Source organism: Coturnix japonica, chromosome 1 (assembly GCF_054131305.1).
Source record: "Coturnix japonica strain WE chromosome 1, WE-NBRP24, whole genome shotgun sequence".
Taxonomy (NCBI): domain Eukaryota; kingdom Metazoa; phylum Chordata; class Aves; order Galliformes; family Phasianidae; genus Coturnix; species Coturnix japonica.
Window position 1 is genome coordinate 21,826,768 of NC_140663.1, and position 15,112 is coordinate 21,841,879.

The following is a 15,112-nucleotide window of genomic DNA, read 5'->3' on the forward strand; positions in this document are numbered from 1 at the left end:
TCCCAAGTACATAGTTCTGAGAGGTAAAAAAGGGAAGGTACCACCACCAGCTATTTCTTCCAAAGAAACTTACTGTGTTGGGCTTCATACTGTGCACCATGATGCTGCAGTTGCTGACTACGCCTGTAACAGCCCTCTCCAGCCTTCAGAGCTTGCTTGAATAGCTTTTCTGCTTCCACAATAGTTGTCGCCTCCTCTTCAGCCAAAAGAATATAGGCAGTAGCACATCTGCAGGCATGTCAGAAGAAGAACCATGAGGAAGTTGCATGAAGTAAAAACTGTACAAAGACATGCAGACAGTCAAGCACATACTGAATATGGAAGCAAAGGAATTTTAGTGATATATCTTTCTGGTGACCCTTTGTAAATACTGGGGCAAGCAGATTATGATTTTCATGTGTTGATACTGTATCATGCAGCCGCCCTAGTACACCGACTGAAGTATGTCCCAGGAAGAAAAGCACTGTTTCACTAAGCAGTATGGACTACAACTCATTGGAGATCAAGACTGATTTAATGAACTGTTTTAACATAAAACGTTTACATTACTGCAATGATATGAAAAGAATGGATCTCTGGAGATCATCCAGTCCAATCCCCCCACTAAAGCAGGTCTCCTGCAGTAGTTTGCACAGAAAGCATCCAGGTGGGTTTTGAGTATCTCTAAACAAGGAGACTCCACAACCTCTCTGGGCAGCCTGTGCCAGTGCTCTGTCACTTTTGCAGTAAAAGTTTTTCCTTGTGTCCAGATGGAACTTCCTGTGGTACAATTTGTGCCTGATGCCACTGGTTCTACCATAGTACTTGAGATGAGGCCTCAGCCAGACAGAGTACACAAGGAGAATTATCTCCCTCAACCTGCTGGCCATACTCTTTTTAATACAGCCCAGAGTATCACTTGCTCTCTTGGCCACATTGGCTTAGTGCTGTCCCATGAATCCACAGCACTTGCAAATATCAGATCATAAATGTAATTGTGGAGATCCTCCATCATAAAATAATAACTGGGAAATTGGCTTTAGGAATTTAGAAGGTGAAATGTAGGGGAGAATCACTTCACTCAGCTTTCAACCAGCTAATGCAGAACTCTTTAACTGTGTTCCTACTACTTTCAGGAGCATCTTCACAAAGCCATTCATTTCACCTGTTTAAATCTCTAAAAACATGACGATATGCTGAGTTTAGAGGCTTCCCTCATTGCTATACAAGGAGCCTCGGTAACTACTTTGGATTTGACAGACACGATTTTAAGTTGAAGTTAGGCAGGATGTCGATTTATTCCTGATACAAACAGAAAATTATGATGAGATTCTTGCTTTTACAGAAATGGAATCAGGCTGCTTGTGTTTCACAGAGTCATCTATTGAAGAAGTGGTGAAAACAAGTCTGGGTGAAAGTAAGGCTCCATACATGAATAGAACAGAATAGGTGTATAGCTCACTGCTTGCTAAAGCCTTTTAAGCTATATGCTCTCTCAGTTAAACTGTGGCCCAGTACACTTATTTTTTTTCCTTCTAATGAAACCAGTGAAGGACAATCTGTAAGGCATCAGTTTATGCAATTCTAGAATGCAGCAATCTCTGACAGCAACCTAAGGGAGTCTCTCAATTTTATGTGCTTTGGCAACATTTGTATAGTATGCCATGCCAGCAAAGCCTCACAGTACTGAGTTTACTGCGGGATCTCAGAATGCTACATTTCTCATTGGGAAAATAAATAACAGACTGGAAAAACAAAAGTCCCAAAATATTACATCATTTTCCCTCACACTATCAAATGAATGTTTCAGGAAGTGTTTACGAGTCCCTTCTCTCTTGCTTCTGTTCAGGACAACCGAGAAATCCAAGAGGGAACTCTCTTGTCTCCATCCCATAAATAAACATATCATAGACTCACCAGGAGGCGACATAATTAACACTTTTCTGTGCTAACACAGGGCCTGATCCAAAGCCTGCTGACATCAATGTGAAAACACCCTATTGTCATCAGTGCCCTAAGGATCTTCTGGGTGGCTAGTACCACATACCACCACTTACAGCTGTGCTTTTTTTCCTCCCACTGCTGGACTTCCTGTGGCAGGCCAGTAATCACGGTTAAAATTACTGTAGTAAAACCCCTGCCCTAAGCTATCATCAAATGGATTTTTAAATGACAGAAAATAAATGTTAATGTTGTTGTCACTCACTCATTCAATTCCAAAGCTTCATGTGCCGCAGAAATTCGGGCTTGGGGGTTTCTCTCTCTCCAGGCTTTTTGCATTACTATTCAATAAACCAAGCAGAAAAGGGGCATATCAGTCATTACAGCATTAACATGAAAAATCTATTGCATTTTAACAACAAAATTTACTGTTTTCAGCCTGACTCACTCGGTAATATTTCAAGGACCTCAGCAATCAGTCAAAAGACATACAACCAAATGCTCAGCCTTATTCTTTCATTTAATTCACCTGTTTTCCATGGGAAAATCTGACTGAGAGATTGTGCCATCTGTGCTGTTACACGCAGAGTGGGTAAGCAGCTTTTTCATCTTGGGGAGGTGGATTCCATGGGGTACAGAAGAATACGAGGATAGTTGGGGTTCCTATTCCAGCTCCTTAATGTGCAGTTGCTTTAGGAGTATGTTAAATGGAGACCACATCCAGGCTAATTAAGATGACCTCATAATTAGCCCATGGTATTCAGAAAATATAGGATTCGTGTTTCCTCTGTGTCAAAAATGCACAGTATGCTCTCCTTTGCAATTATGCCCACAGAACACACTGCCCAACTGTCAGTATTTCTTCCATCCTAAGAGACAAAGAAGATTCGTCTCTTCAGATGCAAATTCTGATTATCAAAATAATTGTTGTACATTTGAAGCTGAACTGAAGTAAGCATGTGGATTTCACAATAAAGGCTTAATACAACTAAAGCTGCTTATATGAAATTAGGTTCTAAATGTGTTCTCTCTTTTTCTTTTTTTACAGAGCTTCTAACTACAGCAGGGAATAAAGGACAGGTCTCAGGTTTTACATAAGCTCTGCTCTGTCAGTGTAGACTAAATGTGGCCTGGATAATGTAATTTAGCTTACTACAGTACAACTGGAGGAAAATTAAACAATATCTATTTGGAACTGTTGCAAGAAATGGGAGGAAAATATAAATCCTTATTTACACTTGTAAGTGGTACCTTGAACAACTCCAGAAAGAAACAACACAACAGTGACACAAATTTGAAAGCTTATATCTACATAAAGCCTTGTACAAATCCAGGATTTTAGTAATAGTACTGCAACAACTTTCCAGGCATGACCAAACCTTTGTCTTCCGCAACCTGCCAGAGAGAACTGATGTCTGATTGTATTTTTCTTGCAGCAGTTCAGCGTAATCATTAACCTACTGGTAAAAATGGTTGTTCCCAAAGTCTCTTACTAGCGTCAGCGGGCCGTAAATGATCCGTGTCACACGTAAAGAATGTCTGATGGTCCTGTGCTGAAAGATTCATATCGTAGTAAGTCAAAGGTTCTCTTCCTGTTACCCATGTATACCTGCAGGGTATGCCAACAAAGAGACATTTTGGTTAATGAAGTCACATTCAGCAAAACACAAAGGAAAGAAGGATCCTAGCTGTTAGACAGGCATGACCTGCCAAGCAGCCAAACTCCTAACTCATACGCTGCATTTCAGTGTTCTGTGATGGAGCTACAGCAGTTGGACATGAACTAGTGAGGATGGTGGGTATATTGGTATCCACAACAGTTTTTCCACTGTTGAGTTAGACAAATGGAAATGTACAATTAAGGTCCTTAGCCCAGTACTGTACCTGTAACATCAGAGCACTTACCGATTATATTCAGCTCCTCTGAAGAGATTTAAAGGATTTCGCCAGACTTTGCATTCTGTGATAAACAGAAACACACAACGTTATCTCTCCCAAATTAAAACTTGAGGTTCATCAGAAACACTGGTTACCTTCTAATGAGCCTTAACAATCCCATTTTATTTTCTATAGGTACAAATGGAAAAAATAAAGAGTATGAGAGATGCAGGCAACCTGATCACTCTTTTCTTTTAAAATAATAATTTCATTGTAAGTTGGTATCAATAAATGATACCATTCCAGACAAATAACATCCGACAAAGCACCAAATGCCAGGTGAAAACAACACCGATTAGTGCCAGGACTCACATTTACCATAAGGCAGATCTGAAAAGGGCTCACACTGGGTTACTGCACTGAAAAACAGCAATTAACTCCATCCCCATGGACTCGTTATTCGTACAGAAGAACATCACTGCCTACTTGATACTGTAAATCACTGAAAACCTCAGCCACAGCTGCCAATTTTAATCCTTCCTTAGCTTATCCATGGCAACATCTGCTAACCTTACTTAAATTATAAGCGCCCCACACTTGACAAAGTAGTCTAAAGTTGATTGGCAGAGAAAAGTCCATGGCAAAGGTTTGGCCTTCCCCTGTTTTCATGGTCCTGGCATTTCTGAGAATGAGGCTCGAGTGCGAAGGAGAGAAAGCATTCTACAGAAATGGTTTGCAATAATATAAAAGCCCTGGCTGCTACACAAATAGTAGTCAAGCAGCACAGGTGGCAGGACTTCAGCTTGGTCCCTGCACTGCATAACGTGCACCAAGCACTGATATGGGGAAGGGAATTTGTCTGGGAAGAATAAAGGCATTGATTATGTGTCTGTGCCTTTCAGCCAACCACTCCACGGTAACCAGTGTTGGAAAGCTCCATTGGTTTACTCAGCAGAAGCACCCAGTCAGAATTCAGATGTTCAGTTGTGCAGCCAGAGGGTACGGCTGTTTGACAAGCTTCAGTCTGACAGCTTTTCATAATACAACTTTCAACACACAGTAAATATTAAATTAATATCAACCTCCTCAGGACCAGAGCTACAGTTCAAAGGCTTGGCTTTCTCTGCAACGAACAGTATTTGGCAACAGCTATTTGATCATCTTTTTCTCTCAGCTTATTCAGACTGGGGCAACAGGACTCTAATGGAGCACAGAAGTTCAGCACTGTGGCAGGGGGAGCTGAGGAACAAGAAGAGGAAGCTCAGAAGGTATATTATCACCTTCTGCCCTGGGTTTGGCACCTGTCTGCCTAGTTAGGCATGATGTACGCTCTGCTGTTGTTGTCTTGGTATCTGCTGGTACTGCGGTTTTAGTACAACTGTTCTCAGCTGTTTGAGGAACCTGAAGCACTGTGTGAAGGCAGAGCCATCCCCCCTGCTCCTTCATAGCACAAAGTGGAGATGCTCGGCTGAGCCTCATGAGCCGAAATGCTGCACCTTCGGCTTTAAAATGCCCTGAGTTATTTCAGAGCTGCTGAAGTGTGACTGAAGGCACTGATGAGCACACACAGGTGTTTCCAAGCCGTCCTGTGCTTCCTGCCAGTTCACCCAAATCTAATATCCTGCACCACGCAGTGCTGCTATTTGCGGCCTCTCCTCAGATGGGCATGACAGACAGCAGCTGACTTTGCAGCGCTATACGGAGGGTTCCCTAAGTGGAAATACCCAGCGGAGTGCAAGGGGGTTTTGATGCCTCTTACTTTATTTAACATGTGAGTTCAAAGCTCTCACCTGACACGCTCTGTCGGCTGGAGTCCGCCTCCCCGTTGGCGGCGTTGGCCGCGCTGGGCGCGCTGTTGTCCACCCCGCCCAGCAGAGGGCGCAAGTGACTCACCGAGACCTGCTCGATGAACGACGTGCCGTACTTGCGGAAATACCACCACTCGAAGATCTGAAACACACACACACACAGCGCAGGTCAGCGCCGCCCCTCAGCAACGGCACAGCCCGACCCGCCTTACCACAGCCCGGCCCTGCTCCGGGTGGCGGGTCCTTCTGAAAAGGAGCCATAAATCATCATCACAAGTCTTTGAGCGGAGTAATTTGTTTAGAGATCATCTGGTGTAATAATAGCTAGCTACAGGGATTCATTATCCATGGAAAGAGATCTGGATCAGAGAGGAAACTGGGGAGAAAAACTGTTACTGCACTGCCTCTGAAAGCAAAGTGACCCCATTTAGAGAAGGGTACTGGTGGTGAAAGGTGCCCCTGCTCATGGCAGGGGCTTGGGATTAGATGACTTTTATGTCCCTTTCAACCCCAACTCTCCTGTGATGCCGTGATATGTTTCTCTCATATACATACGTATACTTTCAAATCAGAACAGGGTCAAATATGGACTTTCAAGGGGTCTCTGAAGCCTTCACAGAGGCCAAGATAAAGCCCTGTTCTGAACATTTCCAGTTTGTGTGTTTAGAAATCCAAATCTAGAGTTTATTCAGGTAAAGATCGTACCTAATGTAACATCACGGAAACCTGTAATGAGTTCTCGAAGTGCATGGCTATGAAAAAACAGCTGATAGTTAAGAGAGATATTTTAATAATAAGAATTGACTAATCACTCATAAGTCTTCTTAATGCATTTCAGATACTTATTATAGACTTCCCCTTTTTTTTGCCTTCATTTCTCTATGCAAGCACTTCTTTTCCCCTGTGCTATGACAGAAACATTCTCCTTCACATCTCTGTTTGCACATGCAGGCAATCCCAGATTGCTTTATCTCTCTATGTAGCAACAAACATATTCTGCATCACTTGGCTTATCTGATCTTCCTGCCTCATTTTTCAGTCCAGATACTCCACCAGAAATGCATCAATTCACAAGGGATGGTTTTGATCGCTGTTCTCACTGGACTAAATAGTGATGCCTATCAGTGATATGAATTATGCTTTCCTGTTTATCATATCCAAGACAGGAGTCCACTCTTACACAGCAGATACTCTCTATAGTCCTCACCCAGTGCATGTACTGAATCTTCAACCAAAACAGCAGGAAATGTCCTTGCAGGCAACTTCTACATCTCAGAGCTCACATTCAGACTTCAACTTAGGCATCTAGGTCTCTGAGGAGTAAGGGCTGGAATACCCTTGTAATCTGAGGGGCGGTAACAACCAGTCTAATGGATCTAACTGAGGCTTACTCCCTCGAGGAACAGGATAATGATAGCAGAAGATTCAATGGTTAAACCTCTCAGATAAGACGGGAGAGCAGCACATGCTTGACTGACTCAGTCATCCTGCTTTTTAGCACACTGCCCAGCCTGTGCCAACTCTCTCAGACAATGACTGGGCATGTTTTAGGGATGTCACAGCCCAGGGGCTGTTTGCAGTAGACAGTACAGAAAAGATCCCTGTTTTGGGAGGCAGGAGTGTTCATCCATATGGATGTGACTATACAATGCTCTTAAACAAAGAAAGGCCCCTTGGCTGTTTATTTAAAATCTGTTTATTTAGCTGCTAGGAATGGCCAGTTGACACACACAGATCCTACAGTCCTACCCAGCCTGATTCTAAGAGAAAGTTTGCCTCTGACCATGCCCTCTGTGTCCTCAAGGACAGTTTTGAAGGCAATGCAGCCCCATTCCTTCTGGATGAAATTCATCAGCTGAGCATCTTCTTAGCCTCTGCTGCTGGTTCTGGGACTCAGTAAATCAAGGAGTAAATACATACATTGCTAACAACCAGCTTATTCAAAATACCTATTTACTTATATTTTACCTCCCTCTGGAAATAGATGGCCTATGTGTAATATTTCTCTCAGCACTGGGTAGGCCGCATTTAACTTGTCTGTAGACCTAGGTATAGGCTGCCCTCCTACAGACTTCCTGTCTTATCTGCTACCTGGCAAACACTTCAGGTTTCTTAGGAACTCTCTCCTATGGACGAGTTTGCCCTCCTTGATCTGTCACATCCACTGAGCAAGGCAGAAATGTAGAACAACTACCATGTGCCAGTTTTCAACTGCTGAAGATTGTCCTTGTACAACTGTCAGACTTCCAGGAATTGGTGGGAACACCCAGAACTCAGTCACCTCTCTGCCCCTCTGCAGCAGGCTATACAAAGGTAATGAAACAAGCAGAAGAATGTTTAACATCTAAAAGAAAATAAAAATGACAGGTTCTTTATGTATTATTTAGGTCCTCTTTGTGGCATCTTCTACTAGCACCATTGAGATAGAGACTCACACAGACTGTGCCTCCACTTGGGCTGCTCAATATTAGCTAGTATAGCCTCAGCACTCATGCTCTACCTCCATGTTGACTGCCCTGCCAATTCTTATCTCCCTGGTATTTGCTTAGTTTATTGCAGAATGTTTCTCATTGTGTAGCAGGAAACAGTTGTTATTTATCCCTGAAGAAGGAAAACAAAACATTCTTGGTGGACGTTCAAGAATGAGGTTCATTGCTGCCTGTGATTTGTTAGAACTATCAGTTTGCCATGCAAGTGCCACCACTATTTTGCTACACAGCTTTCACTCTGGTGCTAACACGTTACACATGCAGCCTTCTTGGGAAACCTCAGTGGCACGCAGATACACAGCTCCAGCTTGCAGCATCCAGCTTGCTGGACATCAGTTATGTTCCACATTACCCAACTGTGGCAAACTTCAGCCTTTCTTAAGACACCGGGGCTAATACAGCTATGTTGTATTCTGTGAGTCAGAACCGTGTTTTTTCTAAATTGAAAGTAACTGTGGTGGAATCAAGTTGCTAATACAGTGTTTTAACTGCAGCCTGGGACTTCATTTGATTTCTATTTTTAACATCTAAAACAGTGCAGGGATGAATTAAATATATGCTAAGTTGTTCATTTTAAGCTATATGCTCTGAAGTCATTATTAAGGAAGATAGTTGAATTAGAAAATACTTCCATGTTGTTCTGTGCTATTCAGAAAAGACAAGAGGTCTGAAATTCTTGCATCATGTCATTTTGGCTACAGTTAGGCCAGATTTTCACCTAAAGAATGAAAACAAAGTAAGAGACAAAAGAAGACAGGAGTGTTTTGCAAAGGAGTCACGTAGCATGCAATTCCCCAATCTGAACTCTGTAGAGTCATTGTTTCATGATCCAAACATGGAATAGGAAAAGCATTCACTTTCCCATCAGTTACCACACTTCTGAAATGATGGAATTTTCCATCATTTCATAACCTGCAGAGCTGTGATTTCTCCTTCTGATTAGGAATTGCAGCCAACCAATAATGGAAAGCAATCAGCCAGACCATATGGTGGAAAATTCCAAGGAATAATAGAATGTCTAGTCTGACAGATACCCCAGCAATGTACCACTTACTGAATTTTTCTAGCTAAGGTTCACTCAGTTTCATCTCTTCTTGGAAGGCTTCTACAGATGCCCTTTTCCCCCTTCATCATATCATCACTACATCCTACCTGCTTCTTGTACTTTCCATCGAAGTACTGCACTTAGAAATTTCTTGCTCACAAGTCTCTTACTGAGCTCATTCTTCACTGGTTGCCTTCATGACTACAGTACAAAGTGTAACTACACCTGTAATCATGCTATATATGCAGGGAATTTAGTTACAAAGAATTTAATCACTCTTTAGGGGCTTTGCTCCTGTTTATCTCCTTAGACAGAGACTCTTTTTTTCTTGCTGACTCCTCCAGCTGTCTTCACTATCCAACAATAAGTACAGAATTGTGCCTGAGGAAGCCATGTATTCCCTCATTCCTCTGTGTGTTGTTGGTGGGACCTGGCCTTTTGAATCCTTCTTCATTCCGGGTAAGACTACCAAGGTTACTGAATTTTACATTCTGTATCCTCTTGCTGTGCATCTGAGTAAGTGAATTGCACTGAACAGAATCCAAGTCTTACAGGTCTGGCTCCTGAGCCTGTGTTCATATTCTGAAAGAACTGATGTCTCCAGAGCTCTGTCCTGTGCTCTGGGGCTCAATCCATACAATCATGATGAGTGCCCAAGGTACAAACATTAAGTAATTGCCTTCTGCTACAAATAAGCCCCAGAGCAAAGCAGAGCAGCAGTACACCTTATGCTTTATACCTGAAATCATCTAAGTGAAGAGTCTCACTGGCATTTAGGAGTCAAGCATGGCATTTCTCAGCCTACATCTACAATAAGTGATGTGGAAGTAAGTGAGAATTCCTTTGAGGTCAGCAGATATACAGTGATGTTAACCAGCCCCTGGTGATGTGTCTCTTTTTCCATTTACCACCATGGTAACTAAACACCTACAACTGGCCTTCTAGTCTTACAATTAAGAGCCTAGCTTGGTACGGGGAGGGAAGGCCTACAGCTACATTTGGGTTTAGTAACAGGACCTAAGGTTGACTGAGCAAAGTAAAATAAAGCAAAGATGACACTCGCTTCTGTCAGTTAAAAGGCAGCACTCAGTATCAAGGCCCAATATAAGCACCGTACCCTAAGTACACCTTAGGGATTGTTAAGATTATTCTTAACCTCCCTTTGTTTCTGTGAAAATATTGAGCAAAATCCAGAGCATAATAATAATAATAATAATAATAATAATAATAATAATAATAAAAAGAATGACACCCACACAGTCTAAAATTCCATTCTGGATAAAATGAATTGATTAAGTAGTATCAATGTATGCAGTACTTACCAAAATAAGTCCCGAGATTAATGAGGAGGTGCCTGTCAGGGCGACGTAGAACTTGGGGGTTAACGTGTTCAAAAACATACTCACTGAAAAAGAAAAAGAGAGGAAACCATGAGTACAACAAGAGCAGGACGTGCTCTCCTTTTGTGTCCCCTCCTCCTCCCAGCTATTCTCCACTTCGAGTAAGTGACGAGTTTACTTCTGACAAAAGGGTTTAAAGCACATCCCGTTTCATCTGCCCGACATGGTGAAGTTGAACATTATAACGCCCCGTGCTGGGTTTTGTTTTCATAGCAAAGTCAATCAGAAGGCGGTGCTGCACACACAGATGGGTCTTTGCCATCGCAGTCAGAATTCCGCTGCCATTGGCTGCAGGATTCCCCACAATACATGGAAGAGATCCATGCCAGGGTTGGTGTCAATGCGCTGCGTTCAACCTTGTTTCAGTGCCCTGCATGATCCTGGTGAAACCACCAGGACAGATTCTTTTTAACACTTCTTACTTTTCATTGCCTCCATTTGCTTTCAATATCTTGCCTATAAAATAGGAGATAACAGTGTTTTCCTAACTCATGCCTCTGTATTAATCTTTGTGAACCACTCAGATAGTATGGTAATAGTGAATAAATGCATAGAACAGGTTAAGAAAAGACCTAACAGATCTTCTGATCCAATTATGAAAAACAACAGCAGCATCAGCACCAAAACTAAACCAAAACCAACCAACAAAGCAACCAACCAACCAACCCAGGATAACTATACAGATTATCTGAAATCCAGGGCAGGAGCAAAGCCCAGTGAGCTGCAAGGAATAACAAATCCATTTGTATGAGTTTCTGGAAACTGAAACACCTTTTTAGTCATTTTGGAAGCTGCCAGGAGAATCATCAGGTAGTGTTGTGGAAAATCCCCATGGGTTTAGGAGAATAACATCATCTTTGATTAGTTTTAGGATACTCTTACAGAAGCTGCTAGAGAGCATTAGAGTTCTTTTGCTAAATCCCAGATGTATTAAGAAACCTTTCAACTACGCATCACTTCATCGCTTCCATCTTCTATGAGTCGAAGTGTTGTCCATTAAACTACATAGAAGGTTAGAGCATCATCTGTGAAAAACCTCACTTAGTCTTACTCCTAACCAGTCCTGAAGTACTTCTCATATATTCATATGTGTACGTTCATATATATGTATTTGTACACATATGCATGTGTGTGCAGGCAAAATACCCTTGCAATCTGCATCTGAGACTGATGAGAGAACAAACAACAATAAGCAGGTAAATGTAAAGGCCTGGAGCAGATGACTGAACAGGCATTTAAAACGACGATGACAGAGTTGGGTACGTAGGTGGGAGGCCCCCAGCTCATTCTGTTCCCTTCAGAAATGACACTTGCTGAAATTAATGTATACGGAGCCAAGAAATGAAGAGAAGACAGCAACAGCGTGATACAAATCATCAAACATACATGACCAATAAAACAGAAAAATAGAAATGCATCACTAAAAGCAATGGAAACTCTGCAAATTAGCAGAGTTTTTTTTTAAGGTCTAATCCAGATTGACTTTGAAATAACAGTCCCTGCTTATCCCAGTCCCAGCATCCATAAAGAAAGAGGAAGAGAAACACCAAAATAGCTTCAGCTTCTACAAATGACCCACGAGTCCTTTAGAAGAAACATTCCTCATTCCGGAATGCAAATGTAAAGCAGAGACACATTCAAACAGAGTCCCTGGGGATATTTCAGACCGCCAGGAAACTGCTTCCTCTGCTTAAGTCAGGGTATCCCCAGGAGACAGTGCCCTGTGAGGAGCACGGCTGCACATACCCTGCAGTGCCTGCAGTAAGGCAGAGAGCTGAGCAGCAGGAGTCCTTACAGATGAGCTTTCACTTGTGTTCCTATGCCACAGGCACATGGAATTCTGGCTTTTTCCAATTACACCGGAAACAAAATCCTGGAAGAAATCTGATTTCCAAGTACATTCAATACAAAAACCTAAAACATTTACCAAAGCTGTGAATCCACCTAAGCCTGTTACATTATAGAAGATTCCACAAGGGTAGCACTGAATATGGATGTAGGATATTTGCTTTAAGTTTCTATTGACTATTTCACTAAGCAGTGCCAACATACTTAGTTGTCATTACCAACTGCCATCAGTAAACATCACTTTGGGAAATGCATCCACATTTGGAAAAGCCTTCCCCACAAATTGAACTCCAAGCTGCTCATCAGTACAGCAAAGTGAGTAGACTGCCGTTAGCTTTTGTCTGTCACCACATCTGCTGCAAGCAATTTATACTGATTTATAGATGAACAAGCAGATCTGAATGGAGATGGGATTTTATTTATCTTTTGCTTGCACAAGTACTGCTGCTTTACTTTGCTCACTGTACTGCACTGGGCGTCCATTCACGCTGCTGCAGTTGCTCCCTTTTAGAGCTTAATGCTGGGAGCTGGCACGGAGAGCAGGTGCAAACTGGATGCTCTCAGAACGCACAGAGCACAGTGCCTGCTCAGCAGACCAGCTCTGTTATTTGCTACAAGTTACATACAATTACGAGAGCTTCCTATCTTCCCTGTATCTCTAATTCTTTTACTATTCTTCTTCCCACTGATTAATAAAGGAATATTCAGTTCCATTACGGAAGCTATCAACTTCTGCCAATTATTAACCACCTTCCTCGTTCCTCCATCTCTGTAAATATTATTAACCAAAGCAAACACTTTCTAATATGAAACACATTTCCAAAACAGAAAAACTAAGCACTGGAGGATTTGTGGTCAGGCTTTTTCTATGCTGAAGTCAATGAGAATCCAGTCATCATTTCAGTTCTAGTTACTGTAATGTTAATCACCAAAGTAAAAATCAATTCACTTTTAAGGTTATCTTGTGTGCATCTTTATTTATATTTATTTTAAAAAAAGAGTATTTTTTCATATACACTATTCTGACACTGAAGAAATCCCTATCTACGTTAGTGACCTAATTTCTACATCCCTCCCTGCTCCTACGCTGGACCCAGACTTCCTTCAGTGTGTTGCTGTAAACTAAAGATACCATCAGATAATGCCAAACGTCTGCATCTACCTGTCTTTCCTTTGGGATTCGTAACACACCAGCCTGTGCCCGATTATTTGTGACCACAAAGGGAAGATGGCACATTTATTCAGCTTGGATTATGAACTCTCATCTCCAACTTGGTCGCCACTTTAAAAGGCATTTTAAAATTGATATCTAGAAAAAAAAACTTGCCTGTATTTAACAAATGCCTGATGTGCCTTCACTGCCAACTCATTTGAAACTATGGTTAAATCCCAATTATTTCCATGGGCTTTGGATGATGAATGATTTATTTTAGGCGTGGTAGAGGAGTTGATGGAATACAGTAGAGCCTGTGTTTCTGTAAAGAAAACCAGCACGACCTATGAACGCTGTCTAAACAAACCAAACGTGTCTGCTCATGAGAGGCTCCTGGCCCTAAAATAAGCCCCCTGCCTTTCTTCCCGTCTCTTTATTGCTTTCATTTTAATCATGCTTGACTCATTCAGAATAAGGCACTGTTTACATTTCCAGCGTTGCCTGCATGACACTGACAGATCGTTCCATCCTACTGTATAACGTCTAGGGAAGGATTATTATGTCATCGTTAGCGGTGCACGCTCACACAGATGAATTTAGACCCGATTCAATTCCTGGCAGGCAGGCTAATAAAGCACTCAAGCTGTTGAGGCTGATAAAAGAGGAGACTGAAATGTTCTTAAAACTGATGCCATCTCATTCCTGTTCTATTTGTTGTTCATTCATTGCCTATCCTCGTGATCTTTGCTGAACACGGGGATAAATAAGAAAGGAAGATCCAGGTATGTTTCAAGCAACAAAATCCTCAAATGATGTAAAATATACAAGGTGATGAGGCACTACACTGCTTTGCAAAGTTCTGCAAGGACTTGGGGATTTCAGATTTCAAGCACCGGAGGAACCACTGCAGGAGAGAAATACTGGGTTTAAACCAGCTGAATTATCATCATGATACTCTGTCAGTTCTTTACATTAAAAGAGCTTTCGGGGTGGGAGCACTGTGAAGGGTGCTAATAAAGAATGAATAGCAGTGTTACAACGAATCATACACACAAGCAGCCAAAGCAAAGAAAGGACTGCACCATTTACTGCACTTCTAAGAGGAAAAATCATCCCCTAGATGGAATGTTATCTTCTAAAAGGGCTGAACAGACACCAAGAACTTAGAAGAAATAAGACGCACCGTAGACTCAGAATTCAAGATCAAGCAGGAAAAGGATCTAAAAGTATTGAAATCTGCATGAAATCACAGCTCTTTTTGTGCCGGTATCTCCATGCTCTCTGGTGAGACATGGTTTCTCTGGACAGCAGCAGCATTTATGAGCATGATGCTCACAGTCACAGAGCCTTTCTTGTGCACTGCTGGTCCTTACATCACCATGGCTACAATATCCATGTCACTAAGAAATTTCATTGCCTCCACCCTCCACAGAATTTGCTTAGTGTGCAAAACCATGAGAATTCCTAATGCCAGGAGCCCAGCCCTGCAGAAGGATGACAAGCTAAGAAGATCCACAGCCATCTCTTCCAGCTGCCATTCACAGTGGTCCCATGTGGATTAATGGAGTCTC

At 42.1% G+C, this 15,112-nt stretch overlaps 1 protein-coding gene across 5 annotated transcripts in view; it reads right to left on the reverse strand.

Annotated features, from left to right (window-relative positions):
- The window catches only part of ST7 (suppression of tumorigenicity 7), a 109,717-nt gene that overhangs the window by 39,913 nt on the left and 54,692 nt on the right, over positions 1-15,112 (reverse strand). For all 5 annotated transcript variants that reach the window (XR_014939277.1, XR_014939270.1, XM_015853627.3 and 2 more), the window contains exons 2-7: positions 10,463-10,545; positions 5,589-5,748; positions 3,826-3,880; positions 3,414-3,529; positions 2,186-2,261; positions 74-228 (exon numbers count right to left, since the gene is read on the reverse strand). Coding sequence is in view for 3 of the 5 variants with exons in the window: in XM_015853597.3 (XP_015709083.1) it covers positions 74-228; positions 2,186-2,261; positions 3,414-3,529; positions 3,826-3,880; positions 5,589-5,748; positions 10,463-10,545 (645 nt within the window). In the remaining 2 variants the exon portion in view is untranslated. The remainder of the gene's footprint in view (positions 1-73; positions 229-2,185; positions 2,262-3,413; positions 3,530-3,825; positions 3,881-5,588; positions 5,749-10,462; positions 10,546-15,112) is intronic.